This window comes from Populus trichocarpa, chromosome 10 (genome assembly GCF_000002775.5).
Source record: "Populus trichocarpa isolate Nisqually-1 chromosome 10, P.trichocarpa_v4.1, whole genome shotgun sequence".
Classification (NCBI taxonomy): Eukaryota; Viridiplantae; Streptophyta; class Magnoliopsida; order Malpighiales; family Salicaceae; genus Populus; species Populus trichocarpa.
The window spans coordinates 11,601,199-11,616,543 of NC_037294.2; the positions used below are offsets into that span (position 1 = coordinate 11,601,199).

The 15,345-nt window shown below is 38.0% G+C and overlaps 2 protein-coding genes across 6 annotated transcripts; one reads left to right on the forward strand and one right to left on the reverse strand.

Annotated features, from left to right (window-relative positions):
* The first annotated feature begins 460 nt into the window (after positions 1 to 460).
* On the forward strand, positions 461 to 3,742 carry LOC7474224 (RAN GTPase-activating protein 2). Of its 2 annotated transcripts, none has more exons than XM_024610798.2 (2): positions 461 to 714; positions 1,763 to 3,742. In XM_024610798.2, the coding sequence occupies exon 2, from the start codon at positions 1,766 to 1,768 to the stop codon at positions 3,407 to 3,409; it is 1,644 nt and encodes a 547-aa protein (XP_024466566.1). In that variant the 5' UTR covers positions 461 to 714; positions 1,763 to 1,765; the 3' UTR covers positions 3,410 to 3,742. The 2 variants fall into 2 exon arrangements, with proteins under 2 accessions (XP_024466566.1, XP_002314715.1); XM_002314679.4 differs by having other exon boundaries at positions 1,776 to 3,742.
* Positions 3,743 to 4,245: 503 nt separating this feature from the next.
* On the reverse strand, positions 4,246 to 14,905 carry LOC7474225 (probable ATP-dependent DNA helicase CHR12). 4 transcript variants are annotated; one of them, XM_002315751.4, is made up of 12 exons: positions 14,477 to 14,905; positions 13,485 to 13,641; positions 13,093 to 13,157; positions 12,448 to 12,636; positions 11,880 to 12,029; positions 10,990 to 11,382; positions 8,629 to 8,894; positions 8,297 to 8,512; positions 7,437 to 7,644; positions 7,206 to 7,359; positions 6,091 to 6,693; positions 4,246 to 5,406 (listed from the first exon to the last, which is right to left on the reverse strand). In XM_002315751.4, the coding sequence occupies exons 1-12, from the start codon at positions 14,699 to 14,701 to the stop codon at positions 4,670 to 4,672; spliced, it is 3,363 nt and encodes a 1,120-aa protein (XP_002315787.4). In that variant the 5' UTR covers positions 14,702 to 14,905; the 3' UTR covers positions 4,246 to 4,669. The 4 variants fall into 4 exon arrangements, with proteins under 4 accessions (XP_002315787.4, XP_024466564.2, XP_024466563.2 ...); XM_024610796.2 differs by having other exon boundaries at positions 13,485 to 13,644; XM_024610795.2 differs by having other exon boundaries at positions 13,485 to 13,677.
* Between the last annotated feature and the right edge of the window lie 440 nt (positions 14,906 to 15,345).

Genomic DNA, 15,345 nt, shown 5'->3' on the forward strand with positions numbered 1-15,345 from the left:
GATTTGAGTAACTATTTCGGATTTAAACATAAATAACAATACAAAACATAATCCATGTCTATTCACTATAATCTACAAGATATATTTAACATCGCTTCCAACCTTTCATTAATTTGCAAATTTTCCTCTCGGTGAAAAAAAAAATAAAATTTGAAGAGATTGTCAAAAGTGATTGCAGTTGCCATCATCTAGGTTTCAATAATTCATGCATAAATGCACATTTGCTCGTACGAGCATTACACACATCCACGTTGACAGGACTTGCAAATTTGGTTTTGAAGCATCACAGGCCCATTAAACCAGGGGGTAATAAAACAAAACAATTGAATCTAGTCAACCTGTAAGCTCAAAGTCAGGCCCAACATCAAAATAACGCCAAACAGCAGCGTGACGAAGCGAGCAGAGCCCGAGAGAGACAGTCCAATAACACGAGGTATGTGCGTCCAGAGAGAGAAATCCTGAAAAAACCTACTACGAGTATAGTATTTGTGTGTGGGAACTTGAAAGTCCCTTCCTGCTTTTCACTCCCACTCGAAATCTCCATTTCCCTCCACGCGCGCACACACCCTCTCTCACTATACATAAAGATCCATAGAGTATTTAGCTGCCTCTGCTCTTAGGGGTACTTACTTCTTGATAATAATATTAAGCATACACAGTTAACGCGCTATCAAAGACAAACAGATTCGCACAGAAAGAGAGAGAAAGGGGAAGGTACTTTCCCTCTTTTTCTCTCCAATCCTATCTTCTCGCTTGTTTAAATCTTACATTTCTTAAGCTTCTTCTGCTTTCTAATTGTTATGACTGATTGATATAACTTGTGATACGATATCGCTAGATCTGTTACATTTCCCACTTCTTTTCTTGATTTAATAAAGATTTTTTTTTATCGTCCTAGCATTAGATCTAGGGGTTCTTTGCTCGCACGTGTTATTATACTATTCGTTCGCTAATTTTATTCGCTTTTGCGTATCTCTCTGTTTTTTTTCTTAATATTATTTTGCTATATTATTATTTATTAGCAATTTCTGTACCCAAAATGTTAATAAGTTGATAGTGTTTTTTGTCTGCGAGATAGAAAAATGGGTAGATGATATATAAACGAGTAATATAGGTAGAAAATTGGAGGGATATATCATTTCCACTGAAAAATTGAATCTCTTTTATGTAAAAGGTAGTGACGTATTTTAGATATAATAAAATTGGAATTCTGTAGGAAGGATATCCGTGCAATTATTTTCGTTGAATTAATAATATATTAATGCTATGCGAAGGCACCTTCTGGTGAGTTTGATCGCATCTCATTTTTTTTAGTTGGGGTCTGGAAATGATTTATACGTGTCGCGTGACTCTCCTTATGTTTGTGATTTAATGGAGGTTTTTTAGGTTTTCTGATAGAATCAGCCTTCTTAGCATTTTGGTAGATTTTAGATGCTTAAAATTTTATTTTTTTCACTTTGATGACTCTTGTTGGGAATAAAATAACGTTCAGATATACTTTCTTGGATATAGAATCTAGTTCGTAGTCATTATTATCCCGGGGTTGCTCTTTCTTACTACCTCTATAAGCATTTTGTCTATTTGATATTTTGTATTTTTTAGTTTCTTTACTTTCATCAAGCTTGAGAATTGGATGGTTGAGTGTTTTCTAACCTTAATTTTGTGAATATGCCTTTGTTCATTGTTAAGAATATTTCAGCTTTTCTTATTTTCCTTTTCTTTTCTCAATTGGGCCGTTGGATAACATGAAAAAGTTTGTCAGTGAATGTCTGCAGGTTTCTCTGAAATGGATGCCACTGAGTCAAAGTCACAGCCCCGACCATTTTCAATAAAGCTGTGGCCCCCTAGTCAGAACACAAGGCAAATGCTTGTGGTTCGTGTTACTGACAATCTCACTACTAAGTCGATTTTCACCCAGAAATATGGCAGTCTGAGCAAGGAGGAGGCTGAGGAGAATGCAAAAAAAATCGAAGATGGTGCTTTTTCTACTGCAAATGAACACTATGAAAAGGAGCCAGATGGTGACGGAAGTTCTGCAGTACAGCTTTATGCCAAGGAATGCAGCAAGCAAATCTTGGAAGTTCTCAAAAGAGGCCCTTCTAGTAAGGACGACAAAGAAGTTTTGGTGTCCGAAGAAGTTAGTGCACCCCGTGACACCGTGTTTGATATATCTAAAGGTGCGCGATCCTTTATTGAGGAGAAGGAGGCCGAGGAAACACTTGAGCCATTAAAAGAGCCAGGAAATTCTTACACTAAAATATGCTTTAGCAATAGAAGCTTTGGTCTAGAAGCAGCTCGTGTTGCTGAACCCATTCTGGCCTCCATTAAGAATCAGCTGAAGGAAGTTGACCTGTCAGATTTTATTGCTGGAAGACCAGAGGCAGAAGCACTTGAAGTAATGAATATATTCTCCACTGCTTTGGAAGGTAGCATTCTCAAGTCCTTGAACCTTTCAAATAATGCCTTGGGTGAGAAGGGTGTTAGGGCTTTTGGGGCACTCCTTAGGTCACAGAGTTGCTTAGAGGAGCTCTACTTAATGAACAATGGCATCTCAGAGGAAGCTGCTGAAGCGGTCTGTGAATTAATTCCTTTGACAGAGAAGCTTAGGGTTCTTCAGTTTCATAACAATATGACTGGAGACAAAGGAGCACTTGCCATCTCTAAGGTTGTGAAGCGCTCTCCCTTACTGGAAGATTTTCGATGTTCCTCCACAAGGGTAGGCTCTGAAGGAGGAGTTGCCTTATCAGAAGCTCTTGACACTTGCACCCATTTGAAGAAGCTTGATTTGCGAGACAATATGTTTGGAGTGGAAGCAGGAGTTGCTCTGAGTAAAGCTCTTTCCAAATATGCTGGTTTGACAGAAGTTTATTTGAGCTATCTTAATTTGGAAGATGAAGGTGCCATGGCTATAGCTAGAGCTCTAAAGGAATCAGCTCCCTCACTGGAAGTCCTGGATATAGCTGGAAATGACATAACAGCTGAAGCTGCTCCTATTGTAGCTGCTTGTATAGCAGAGAAGCAACATCTTACCAAGTTGAACTTGGCTGAAAATGAACTCAAGGATGAAGGTGCTATCCAGATCAGTAAGGTCTTGGAAGAAGGCCATCTCCAGCTGAAGGAAGTTGATATGAGCATCAATTCTATACGAAGGGCTGGGGCTCGAGTCTTGGCAAGGGTAGTGGTGCAGAAGCCTGAGTTTAAATTTCTGAATATTGATGGGAATTTTATTTCAGATGAAGGCATTGATGAGGTGAAGGAAATGTTTGAGAAATTCCCAGATAGGCTTGGATCCTTTGATGAGAATGATCCTGAAGGAGGTGATGATGAGGAAGAGTCTGGAGAAGGTGAAGGTGATGAGCATGAGTTGGAAACGAAACTGGAGAAACTTGAAGTTAACAAAGAGGAATAAAATTGTGCTTTATTTTAGTATTTTTCTTTAGCAGATTCTGTTTCATTAGTAGTTATCTTTGGCACACATTGATGTAGGAGACAGTGACAGCATTTTGGATTGACTGTTCTCTTGAATCGTAGCTTGCATGACCAGGACAGTTGCTGTGAGCTATGATCGGCATCAAATCATAATTGATGTTGTCTGTAGCATAGGTTTAGGGAGATCTTTCCATGTTTCCGTATCATCCTTGTATCACATTTTGTCCGTCTGGGGCTTCCAGAGTAGTTGATTAAAATGTGACGGCACTCTATAGTGGATAATAATGCCCAGACTTTCAATTTCTGTTCTCCATTGTTGAGCTTCTGTTCTCTTATCATTTCATACATGCTATATCTATTTACAGTAGTCGAGTTACTTTAGTTTCCTGGCTCTTCAGAGAAGTCTTTCGCTTTAGCTTCCCACCTACTCGATCAAAATTCCAAGACTATCAGAACTGTGATGAATGTCGAAAAGGTGCATGCTGGTTTCTGAGCAGGAGCATAGCCTCTCGAGGTTTGACAGTTGAAAATAAAAGACACCGTTAAGATTTGGAAAGCAAACTTGAATTTTTTCCTCGCATTTTTCCTTTTCTTTCATTATTGGCGAGGCTATCGGTATTGAATTTTTACCAGTTTTTTAGTTTCTGTATTTTGGCTGGATCATCTCGTTTTGCTGCTGTCTCAAAAGGAAAACATCATTCTCAGGTATAGTGTGTTCATAAGAAAACATCATCTTCCAATCCAAGGATGAACTCCAGATGTCTTCCTCGCCAAAAGCCTTATTCCCACATGAAAAATAATCTTGAAAGCCATAAATAATAATAAATGCGCACTTCATAAATTAGGGAATCTCACATTATTGCCAATATGTTACAAGTGCCAACGAATATAAGAGTGGTAATAGCCATGCAGACATCTAGGTTCACCTTTCACCATGCGATCTTATGCCCTCACCTTTTGTATGCGGTTGAAATGTGATGATAATAAGAGGTGCAATTAAATTGGGAAAATGATGCATTGACTGCTGATGTTACAAATGCTAGAATCAATGGACATAGAGGAGCAGGCATGGGAGCAAGTACTGGAAGCAACCCATTTAAAGGAGGCGACTTCATAGGACAACAATGGCAGCCCCAAAGAAATCCTGGCGCAATGCAGCAGCAATCAGAAAGGCAGAGGCCTTAGGGATGCTTTCGGATCATCCCATCACTAAACTGTGACGATATTTTGCTCAATTACATCAAGCCCAACCATTTCCTTTTCCGTTGGAATTCTGCCCTTTAGTGTTTGATGATGAACTTGGAATAACATAACTGGATCTCTTCTTCTTATAGGTATTCCAAGTAAATATATGCTTGTTCAAACCACTTTCTCCACCACCTTGTTCAGATTTTTCTGAAACCTGATAATCTGGTTTTTGGGAGACTGCCTCGTCAGACTTGGGTCTTTTGGGGGCTGAAGCGTAGGTATCTTCACTTGTGCCCTCACTTGCCACAGGCGTGTATTCATTCCTCATTTCCAGAACCTTTTTGTCTGTTCTTGCACTATTGCTGGCAGAATCATTGGCTTCAGACCGAGTATGTTCTTGTTTCTTCCCTTTACCTGACAATTTGGGCATGTCTTCTCCATTTTCGACAGTTTTAATCCATTGTAAATCACTTAATGTGTCACTGTATATTACCTCCTTTCTTCTCCGCTTTCCCAAGACACCAGTACTATTCTGCTCAAAACCTTTGGCCTTATCTTCCTTGTTATCAGGTGCTTGATATGCCCATTCAGGTACCTCATGCTCTTCCATGAGACGAGATCTGTAATCCTCCTTTTTTCTTCTATCCTTGTCCATATCCTCAAAAATCCGAAACTCTTCTTGAGAACGGGCTGCGAGGCGGTTGATCTCTCTCTCACTTGGGACATCTGTTCCGAGTGAGCTAGTTCCTCTATGCATAATCTCCTCTAACATGTCTTTTCTGTCCTGAGCTGCACTAGCAAAGACATGCCACATTAATGCATTGTTCAATTCATCCAAAAGGAACAAAAAAAGCCTGGCAGAGATTGAGTCCAGCTCATTATGATTCCAATCATCAAAATTTATGAGAAGATTTCAGTTGAAAAGCGAAAGAAGCAAGTGACTAATTCCATAAATGATGGAGAACATGATGTTGAGATGGGAAGATGAATAGACCACAGGTTCCTATGACACAGTTCTTCAATAACTGAAATCATGACTGTAAAACAGCTGGAGAATATAGAACCAAGTCAGCCAACATACAGACTTGATGCTTTATCCTATTCAGTAGTTGTAGCAAGTCCAAGATATGTCCAGACCAATGTGCTCACTGCAGTCCTGGTTATTTGCTCAATTATTAATTATAATTAGTGGTTTCAAGAATGTGCACATGTATTTGATGCTACAACTTTTTCTAGATCGAATCAATGATGGCATACCTATCAAAATAACATTAATATACTGAAGCATGGATGATCCACAGTTGTCAGAGCAAAAATTATGAAAATTATCCAGCAGACTGAAGCAATAACACCTTGCCAATAAGAGAGTAAATGCATGCCCCTGGTTGGAGCAATAGCAAACAAAAGAAACATTTCCTTCTTGACTAAATGGATACTTTCTAGCTAAATGCATGGAATTCGAGTAGGATATACCTGTGGACGTTGTATTAAAAAGTCCAGCCTGGATGACCTTGGCATCAATGCCCTTCTTCTGTTTCGCACGCTCCAAGATCACCTCTTCAACCGATCCAACACTAACCAGAACAAAAACTCTGACTTCCTTCTTTTGTCCAATACGATGGGCACGATCCTCTGCCTGCTGGTCCATTTGGGGGTTCCAGTCACTATCAAAAATTATTACAGTATCTGCTGTTTGTAAATTCAAACCGAGACCTCCAGCACGAGTGCTCAAAAGGAACATGAAGTAAGGAGAGTCTGGAGCATTAAATTTCTTTAGTAATGTTCCTCTTTCCTCAGTTTTAGTTGAGCCATCAAGTCTAAGATACTTGTAATCATGAAGTTGCAAATAAATTTCAAGAATGTCCATAAGACGAGTCATTTGTGAGAAAAGCAGGACTCTATGATCAGTTGCATGAAGTTTTGGGAGAAGGCGGTCAAGTAGTTCAAACTTCCCTGATGCTCTCATGATTTCGTCCTTCCTCCACATGTTATAATCTCCAACAAAAAGATATGGGTGGTTGCAACACTTCCTGAGCTGCATCGTCAGATTCTGCAGACTCTTAGATTTTCCAGATCCTGTAAATTGATGTTTTCTCATTAAGTTCCAAGTTTTAACACTTTATGTGAGTACTTTCACAAGATGGATAAACACCACCAAGATACACAATGATGAGGTCACACACAAGAAAAAACACACGTAAATCAGATGAGGAAAATGAGCAAGCATAGCAGGCAGATATATAGAGGAAAAACATGACTTCAAGTTCTCTGTAGAAAGTGGAAGATGATTGATGATAACAAATACACAGGTAATCAAGCTATTTCACAGAAAAAATCGTAGTGGTAGCTAATTAGCATTTCAAATGAGTTCTGGAGCTTCTGTGAGGGTAAAGGAAAGGAAAGGAAAGGGGTGGGAAAGACCCAAAAAAACTAGCAGCTTTTCCCTTCCAAAGGCAGTAAACATAGATCCCAGGAAATGCCAAACAATCATAGCATATAATGACAAAAAATTCAAAATTGCACCGACAAACAAAGACTGTTAAGAACTCAGGAACATGAAGAAACTTTGGGTAGCAGAAGCGACAAACCAGTATGCAGCCCAACTCTGCCCATCTCTGTAACTTGCTGGTAATAAACTTTTTGCCATGCTGACAAATCACATTTTAGTAAAACCTGAGTTTTCCCAGGAAGATATTTCTCCACCTCATTTTTTTTCCTCCTCAATATGAATGGCCTTATAACCTGAGAATCATGGAAATGAATCAGGATAAAGGCCCAAGAAGACTGCGAAACAAATTTGAAATTTCAAGGGCACCTACATTATGCAAACGACGAATAATCAATAGTTGTTCTTCATCGGTGAGAGAAACTTCACCCCGATCAGCGAAGGGAGCATTAAACCACTCTTCAAATTTATCCTCAGAATTAAAAATATGCGGGAGGAGAAAATTAAGCAAGGACCAGAGTTCCTGCAAGCTGTTCTGTATTGGAGTCCCAGTCAACAAAAGTCTGCGCTTCATCTGATAGCTGCATGCGAGTTAAAATTCAATTAGAAAAGCCTTAACCATGTCTTATGAAATGATGTCCAAGTATTATTGGATTCCAATAAAACTGAGGACATAAGAAATCTTTACAACTTTTCAACAGAAAAGAGCAACCACCTCAAAACACATTGTAAAGTATCATGCCAGTGCCCAGATAATCACAATTTGAATCTTATTAAGTAAAAAAGATGATAGGAAAAATAATTTTCAATTATTTCATAAAAAAGAATCAGTGTCGCAACAGAAAAGGAATAATTCAAATAAGTATCCTGATGCTGCCCGCAAATCCAGGCATCAACTGGACAGATCCAGTATGCTCATACAGTCAGCAGGCAAAAGTTAATTAAATTCCTAGCACTTTCTCTGGAAAGTACATTTTTCAATCCAAAAACAATTTGCTATCCAAAAACTGTTAAGATCCAAACCTAGCCAACCATCATGCTGCTACTAAGATTTTATAATGACATGACCAAATGCCATGCAACCATGCAAACAATGGATGCATGTAGCAAAGAAATGAACATTGAAAGAGATTCAGCTTAAACAATTAAAAGACCTAAACATAGAGCTCATGAGGACATACATAAACTTCAAAATAAAAAATGAGGCAGGTTAGTACACATGTAGCACCATACCCTCCAATAGTCTTTGCCAGAGCACACTCATGATTCTTTAGTCGATGACCTTCATCAACAATCATGTACTGCCATTGAATTTTTTTCAAAAATGCTTTATCTCTCATGATTAGATCGTAATGCGTGATCAACACCTGAAGATTCCCCTCTCTTGATAACTGTTCCCTTATTGCCTTTCTCTCCTCTAGACATCCATCATAAAGAAAAGCTTTAATTCTGGATGAAGAAGAAGAAAATACATTAGAAATTTTGAAGCAAGCACCACATGAGCATGCTTACTCACGCAAATGCACCCTGAGAAAGAAACACAGTAAATAAGTCTTTATGCATACTCAGCCTCTGAAATCCATGTTGAGAATTCATTGATCCAATTCGGTAGAACAGCCTTTGGAGCAACTATCAGGTGTGGCCCACACACACCTTTTTTCTCCTTGAGATATGCTATCAATGAAATTGTTTGTATTGTTTTCCCCAACCCCATTTCATCAGCTAAAATTCCATTTAAATTGTTGTTGAATAAAGACAGCATCCATTGAAGCCCTTCTAACTGGTATGATCTTAATTGTCCACCTTTAAGTATGTATGGCTGCTCAGTTACCTGCATTACAATGTACAAACAGTTAGATTCTCTGATTAACAGCAGCATGAACAACAAAAGTTGCTTGGAATTTACAATCACCATTCCACGCCTTAAAATGTTTGCATGATCTAAACAGCGCCAGGGATCAAAGCTCAATATAAGCCACATATATGAAGATGCTGCGATGGGAAGATATACTGCCTATTCTGAACTTGTATCATATTTTGGCAGTTCTAGGATTTTTCTTACTATAAAGCCCCAAAAAGAGTTCAACCAAGGTGGCACTTAACATGGTCTCGTATGCTGAATCCTTACTAGTTTCAGGTTAAATTATTTAGTAATTTGGAGTCCTATTCTATAAATGATGGGCAGGCAGAAACATAATATTTGCTGCTTCGGACAAAAAAGGTGTAACTGGCAGCTTCCTTAAGTCTGCAATCTTATAGGAACTCTGAGTGTCAATGTTTTTTTTCTTTGATTCCATGATGACCACCAGCTTTGTTAGAATGTTACAATTAAAATTTCCGAATTCTAGAAACACAGAATCTAAGAAAATAAATACCAACAATAGTGGAATACTAACACTAGGTTTATTGGGATATAAAAAAACACTTTTTTCATCTTCATCTCTTATAATCTCCATGACGACAAAACATAGCTGCAAAAACTAGAAAATACCAGGAATGTCTATATTAAAAGAGCCAACAGGTGTAACTAGCAGGTTGGAGTGGTACTGACTACTGAGCAACATGGTTCAAATTCTGCTCATGGCAGAGACAGAACAGATTATTAGGGGGGGGGGGGGGGGGGTTACCTCCCATTGTATAGTCCAGGGTATGATGGATCTTCTAATGAACAGGAAAAAATGTTAAAAAAAATGCAGGTCTTCATTTGAGCAGATAATTTTTGCTTTCCAGTTTTCCAGAAAAGTGGAAAGCAGAAATCTATTTTCAAACAAAAAGTTACACCTCTAACCAATAAGCACATTTTGCAGCAGTTTAATCTTTGTTTTTTTGCAAAGTTTAAATACTTTCCACAAGTAAACACACCCAAAGTGTTTTGGTTAGCAACTAGAAGCAAACTTGACTGGTGTGATATCATTCCTCTTGCTACCCTTGTTTTGAAAGCTTCGTTGTCTCTTCCTCCTCTCTCTCTCCAAATTCTGATGCTACACTTACCAAGTATTGTTCACAGCACATAAGCAACCTCCAAATTCCTCCTTTCCTTCTCTAATCACCTCCAAACCCATCCCATCATTATTCTAGCATAAACGATATCTTCACATATTTTTCCAACTCTTTATACATTAAACAACCTCTTAAAATAAACCCCAAAACTCATTATTATTTAGCTGCTGGCAGATAAAGACTTCATATCAATCTCTTCCAACCAACCTTTAGTCATCAGACATCATTTCAGCAACTGACAATAATTTGCACTGCCTCATCAAATTACAACTCCTAAATCTCCAGTTTAACAGCCATAAACTATTACAAAATGTAGGAGAGAAAATTCCCATAGCCTGTCCACATCCAAAGCATAGGACCCTCACAATTTGCATGTCCTCAAACTAGGCAACAGTTAGCCTTTGATGCTGAAATCAGCTGATTAGCTGTGCTTTCATAAATCAACCATATTATCTATAAACCAAAAGAAATAACAAAATGAAGCAATCCATGCAACGAAACTCAACTGTCTATCCATCTCAAATAAATGGGAAAAGCAATCCTGAAGACCAAACCCGCTTAAGCAAGATCTTGAAAAGGTTTATCAGGACATAATCTTTTGCACAAGACAGCCACTTCTAAGACCCAATTCCATGTGCTTGGACTCAAAAGCTAGGACAGGTTGCCAAACACTCAAGCTTAAGGGAACTGCTATAAGGGACCAGTCAATAAACAGCTTAATCCTTGAGCATTCACTTGCAAGCACCAATTAACTCTCATCTAGTCATTCTTACAAGAGTATGGCAATCTAAACGACACGCCAACTAGCTTACTCATTGCGGAGACACGCAAAATGATTGGAATTTAAACAATGGAAATCAAACAAAAGATCCACATAGGAAAACCCAGAGATAAAATGATGCAGGGAATAAAGATTCACTATTTACCATCTCCTGAATCGAATGAATGGCTGAGTTGTATTGTCGTTGGCCTTCAAGCAAATCACCAGTATCATCATTAAGATTAGAATCAATGATGACATCTTCCTCAGGATATGTATCCAGTTCACTTTCATTCCTTGAAGCATCCAACTCCGGAGAATCAGCTTCTGAGTCTCTTAAAGGTTCAATGCCATCTGAATGTTTGGAATCTTTTTGGCGCTTGACCGCAGCTCCCAAGTTAGCAAGTAGGTTATTTGTTTCTTCAAGAAGCATTGTAAGTCGTTCATTCTTGCTCTCCTTTACTAACCTCATATATGCTTCTTGATCATCAGCCTTCAGGGCTTGGAGCCTCAGTTTCTCTGCCCGTGTAGCACGCTGCCTTTGCCTTCCATGCCATGCCTGTCAAAAAACAGTAACATGATTTGCATTCATCTATCATATGCTATTCTAAGAACAGTAATAAACAGTCAACCTAATAAATTAACAACAGATCTCATCTTCTGGAATTACAGAAAAATATTGAAAGTTACATTAACTAGTTTCTTTCTAACATTCTGTAATTAGTCACAAGACACAGATCCATCACAGAACTCAATTTAGCTTTACATGAACATTCTAATGGCAAAGAAGACTTAATTTCATATTACTATCACATAAGAATGCTTTGAAGATTGCCATCTAAACTTTTCCTTTGGATGTGATATCCAATCCCCTCTCCCTTACTAATAATGTGTACTTCTGATTCATTCAACTCCTCCTTGGCTATCCCTTCAGTTAAACATATAAATTCCATGTATAAAGGTTCAGAAATCCCCCATCCATGCAAATGTCTGCGCTTCTCAGTTTTATATTAGCAGGAATGAAGTAAGTGGCAAGATAGAAAGACAATAGAATACCTGGATCCCATCATTCCTTTGCTTTCTCCTTTTATGAGTAGCCTGAACTTGCAATTGGAACTCTCTGACAGCGTTAAGTATTTCTGTAAAAAATTTTCTTTTTCTAGTCTCCACATGGTTCCTTTCTTCATCTTCTAACCTTGACAGCCTCTGCATTGAAGATTTTCACCAAGTGAGAGCATACAACAGAAAACAATATATTCAACAGCAAACAAATTTTATTTTCTTAGTTATCATATTGCATTGTAAATCTTATTATTCAAAGCTCAATTTTTTTTTCATCTCAACTTGCTATGTTTCTTCTGAGAAGAAAATTATCTTTAGAGAGAGATGACTTTTATTTCAGTTGACATCATATGCCAATGATTGACAGCTAAGATTGATGCATAGCACCAGCATAGCAGTTCAGGACCCCAGTCAACACTATCAAGTTTTAGATTGCCACCTTAGTTAATCAGACAATAGGATATTCTAGCAGATATTATATACAAATGCCCAGATTCCAAAAATCCCCCATTTGTAAGTGAGATGGTTTCACAGAGAGAAAATGAACATTAGAAGAAATAACCTCAGCATCTCGTTTCTTTCGGAATTGATCATCAGCTTCCATGGCAAAAGCATCCCCTATACCGTATAGAGGACGAGGCAACCGCATCATACCCCAATCAAAAAGTTGCTTGTCAGGAAACATACAATTCAAACGAAGCCAGTACTCTGAACTCACTTCAGATTGAACTTTGCTTTGCAATTCTGCTAGCTGCCAGAAAAAAATTCATCCCTCAATTTCCAAATAAAACAGTGAACAGAGCCCTTCTATCACCATGGATCCAAAAGCCCCTTTAGCAACATGTCTAACAAAAAATGTAAGATACTAAAATGAAACCAGTCAACCACAATTAATCTAATTTAATTAAATCTAGCTTCTCTTCACAGGTCTCCAAAATCCTTAAGGAAATCAATCCTGAAAGATAAGCAATTAAGCTTTTCCTATTTCTGAAGGGGAAAAGCAGATTTATTATATTTCTGGATATTCATTTGTTTCACCACTCAAGCAGACAGGTTTCTTGGAGAAGCATCAATCACGGTATTAGAAGAACCAAATGTTACCTGCATCCAATTCAGATTGCAACTTGTACTCTATCAAGTATAAGTACAAAAGGCAAGCACGAACTTGACAAAACTTTTCAGAGCACTTTTAACGAATTGAACTTACCTTGAGTCCATGAAGTTCGAGTAAACATTTCATTTGCAGGTCTTCACCTCTGGTTGAAGGCAGTTCTGATCCAACACATAAAAACTCATCAATAAATCCTTTCCAAGGATTGTCTACAAGGACAAATCAACGAATAGAGAAAGGACACTGTTACTATTATTAACAAGTTGCCAAAATAACTGCCAGCCAAAAAAAAAATCATTAAGCCCCAATATCAGCAGGCATAGCAGCCCAGCTCTGTGAATAAGGTATCTTAATCAAGTACCAACAATATGCTAAATCACGAGGACAAGCAAGCAAGCTGAATTAAAATTACCTTGTGAAGCATTTCATGAGCAAGACAAAATAATGTGAAATCCTGAATGTGAAGATTATGTACAAGAAATAGCAACCTTCGAGTTCATTCAAGCGATGCAGGATGTGGCTTTGATATCGATTTTCCCTCAATTCTGCCAGAGAAAAACCCGACATGCAATTTAGCCTTTGCTTTGATAGTGCATCCTCAAATCCAGTCATCAAATCAGTTCTGATGGAAATCCCAGGGTTACCCTGCTGTGTTATGTTAAATCCATATTCCACCAGAAGCTAGATCAGAAATGACAAATTAACACATGAATTACAGACTTCAATTGCAATATCAACTTCAAACAGCTAGAGCAGTTAACAGGCAAATCTCCATTGGAAAGAAACACTGTACAGTTTGGGAAAATAAAAAGTTGACGTCTTGTTTCTCAATGTAAGAGATTATAAAACTCTAGAATAAAAGGCCTATCAGAAGATCAGAAAAGAAAACCAAAACTCGTCCACATGTTAGTCTTTAAACAAGGTAACACACCAGTGAGACCATTGTAGAAAAGAAAAGGGAAGCCACAGGACTTTTCAACAATAAACGTGTATATCTTTAATAAATACTGTCAACTTTGATAGTCCATTACAAAGACACCAAACATACATATCTAGTCCAAAGATTAAAAATGACAAAACAAAATCCTAGCTGGCAACCACAAAGAAACCTAACCCTAACAATTCTCTACCCTGCATAACTTAATTGACACAATCACAATATTGGGGTTGAAAAGGAATGCAATATTAGTTAAATAATCCATAATATTTCCATACATAACAAGAAGCAATTTCACATATGCAGAGAAGAAAACACAAAATTGACATGACACCAAAATCCCTAACCTCGAAATTCTCCTTTACACCACAAAATCCTAAAATAAATAAATAAATAAATTCCCCTTCAAAAACCCCAAATTTCCAAACTTGTGACATGAATCCCCAACAGAGTATCCAAGTTGCCCCAAAAAACACCCAAATTCACAAAATTAAACAAACCCCAAAACCCCCGAAACCAAAAGGGCATCTCGAGAAAACATACCAATTGGCTTCTCTCTTGGGCCCCACCGTCAAAATCAGCATTACCGACATCTGAATAGATTGAAGAGACGGTGTTGAAAAGATCAAGAGGGAGGGGGAGATTACGAGAGACAAAATTGAGGGCGGAGATCAGAGACTTTGTCTTCTGAACATGGTCTTCTAGTGAGGAGGAGAAGGAGGCGGCTGGAGAGTCTTGTTGAAGGTGGTGCTCAAGCTGAGCAACCATGGCGATTGGCGGGAAGGATTTTAACGGTCTCTTGTTTTTATTTTAAACGGTTTGTTTTTGAAGTATCGCTGCTGTGCCTGCGTTTAAGAGGGGACACAGACACCCGCTTTGAGCTAACTGACTCTATAACTTGGTAAAGACTACTCCTTTCCTGTCTTCGGCGTTTTCTCTCGCTCTTTACTCTCTTTTTTTTTTTTTTTTTTTTTGGAGAGAGAATAGGGGGGGGCGGCATACGTTTTGGACTTTTGGGTTTACTACGTGTTTCCCTTCTTTGTGTATTTCTCACCAAACACGCCTCTATTTCTGTTACATTACCATGATGCCCTTGTTAGCCTATCTGCTACCGTATCCAGCTAATAGCCTGCCCCGGTTAGAGTCTTTGTTTTGCCCATAATAGCCTGCTTTAACTTTAAAAACTGGTGCTTTTGTTGATGAACCTTTGTTGATGAACCTATAACTAACCTAATAAAAAAAAAATTGTAAAATATAATAAAGTAAAATTTTAAAAGAATAAAAAATATATATATATAAGCTTAAAAAAAAAATTCAGGTGAACGGTGAACCTTCTAAATATGATCTAGTTTCTAAAACTCGTAATCCGATAAATTTTAAACTAAGGTTCAAATAAGAAACTTAATTCTCAA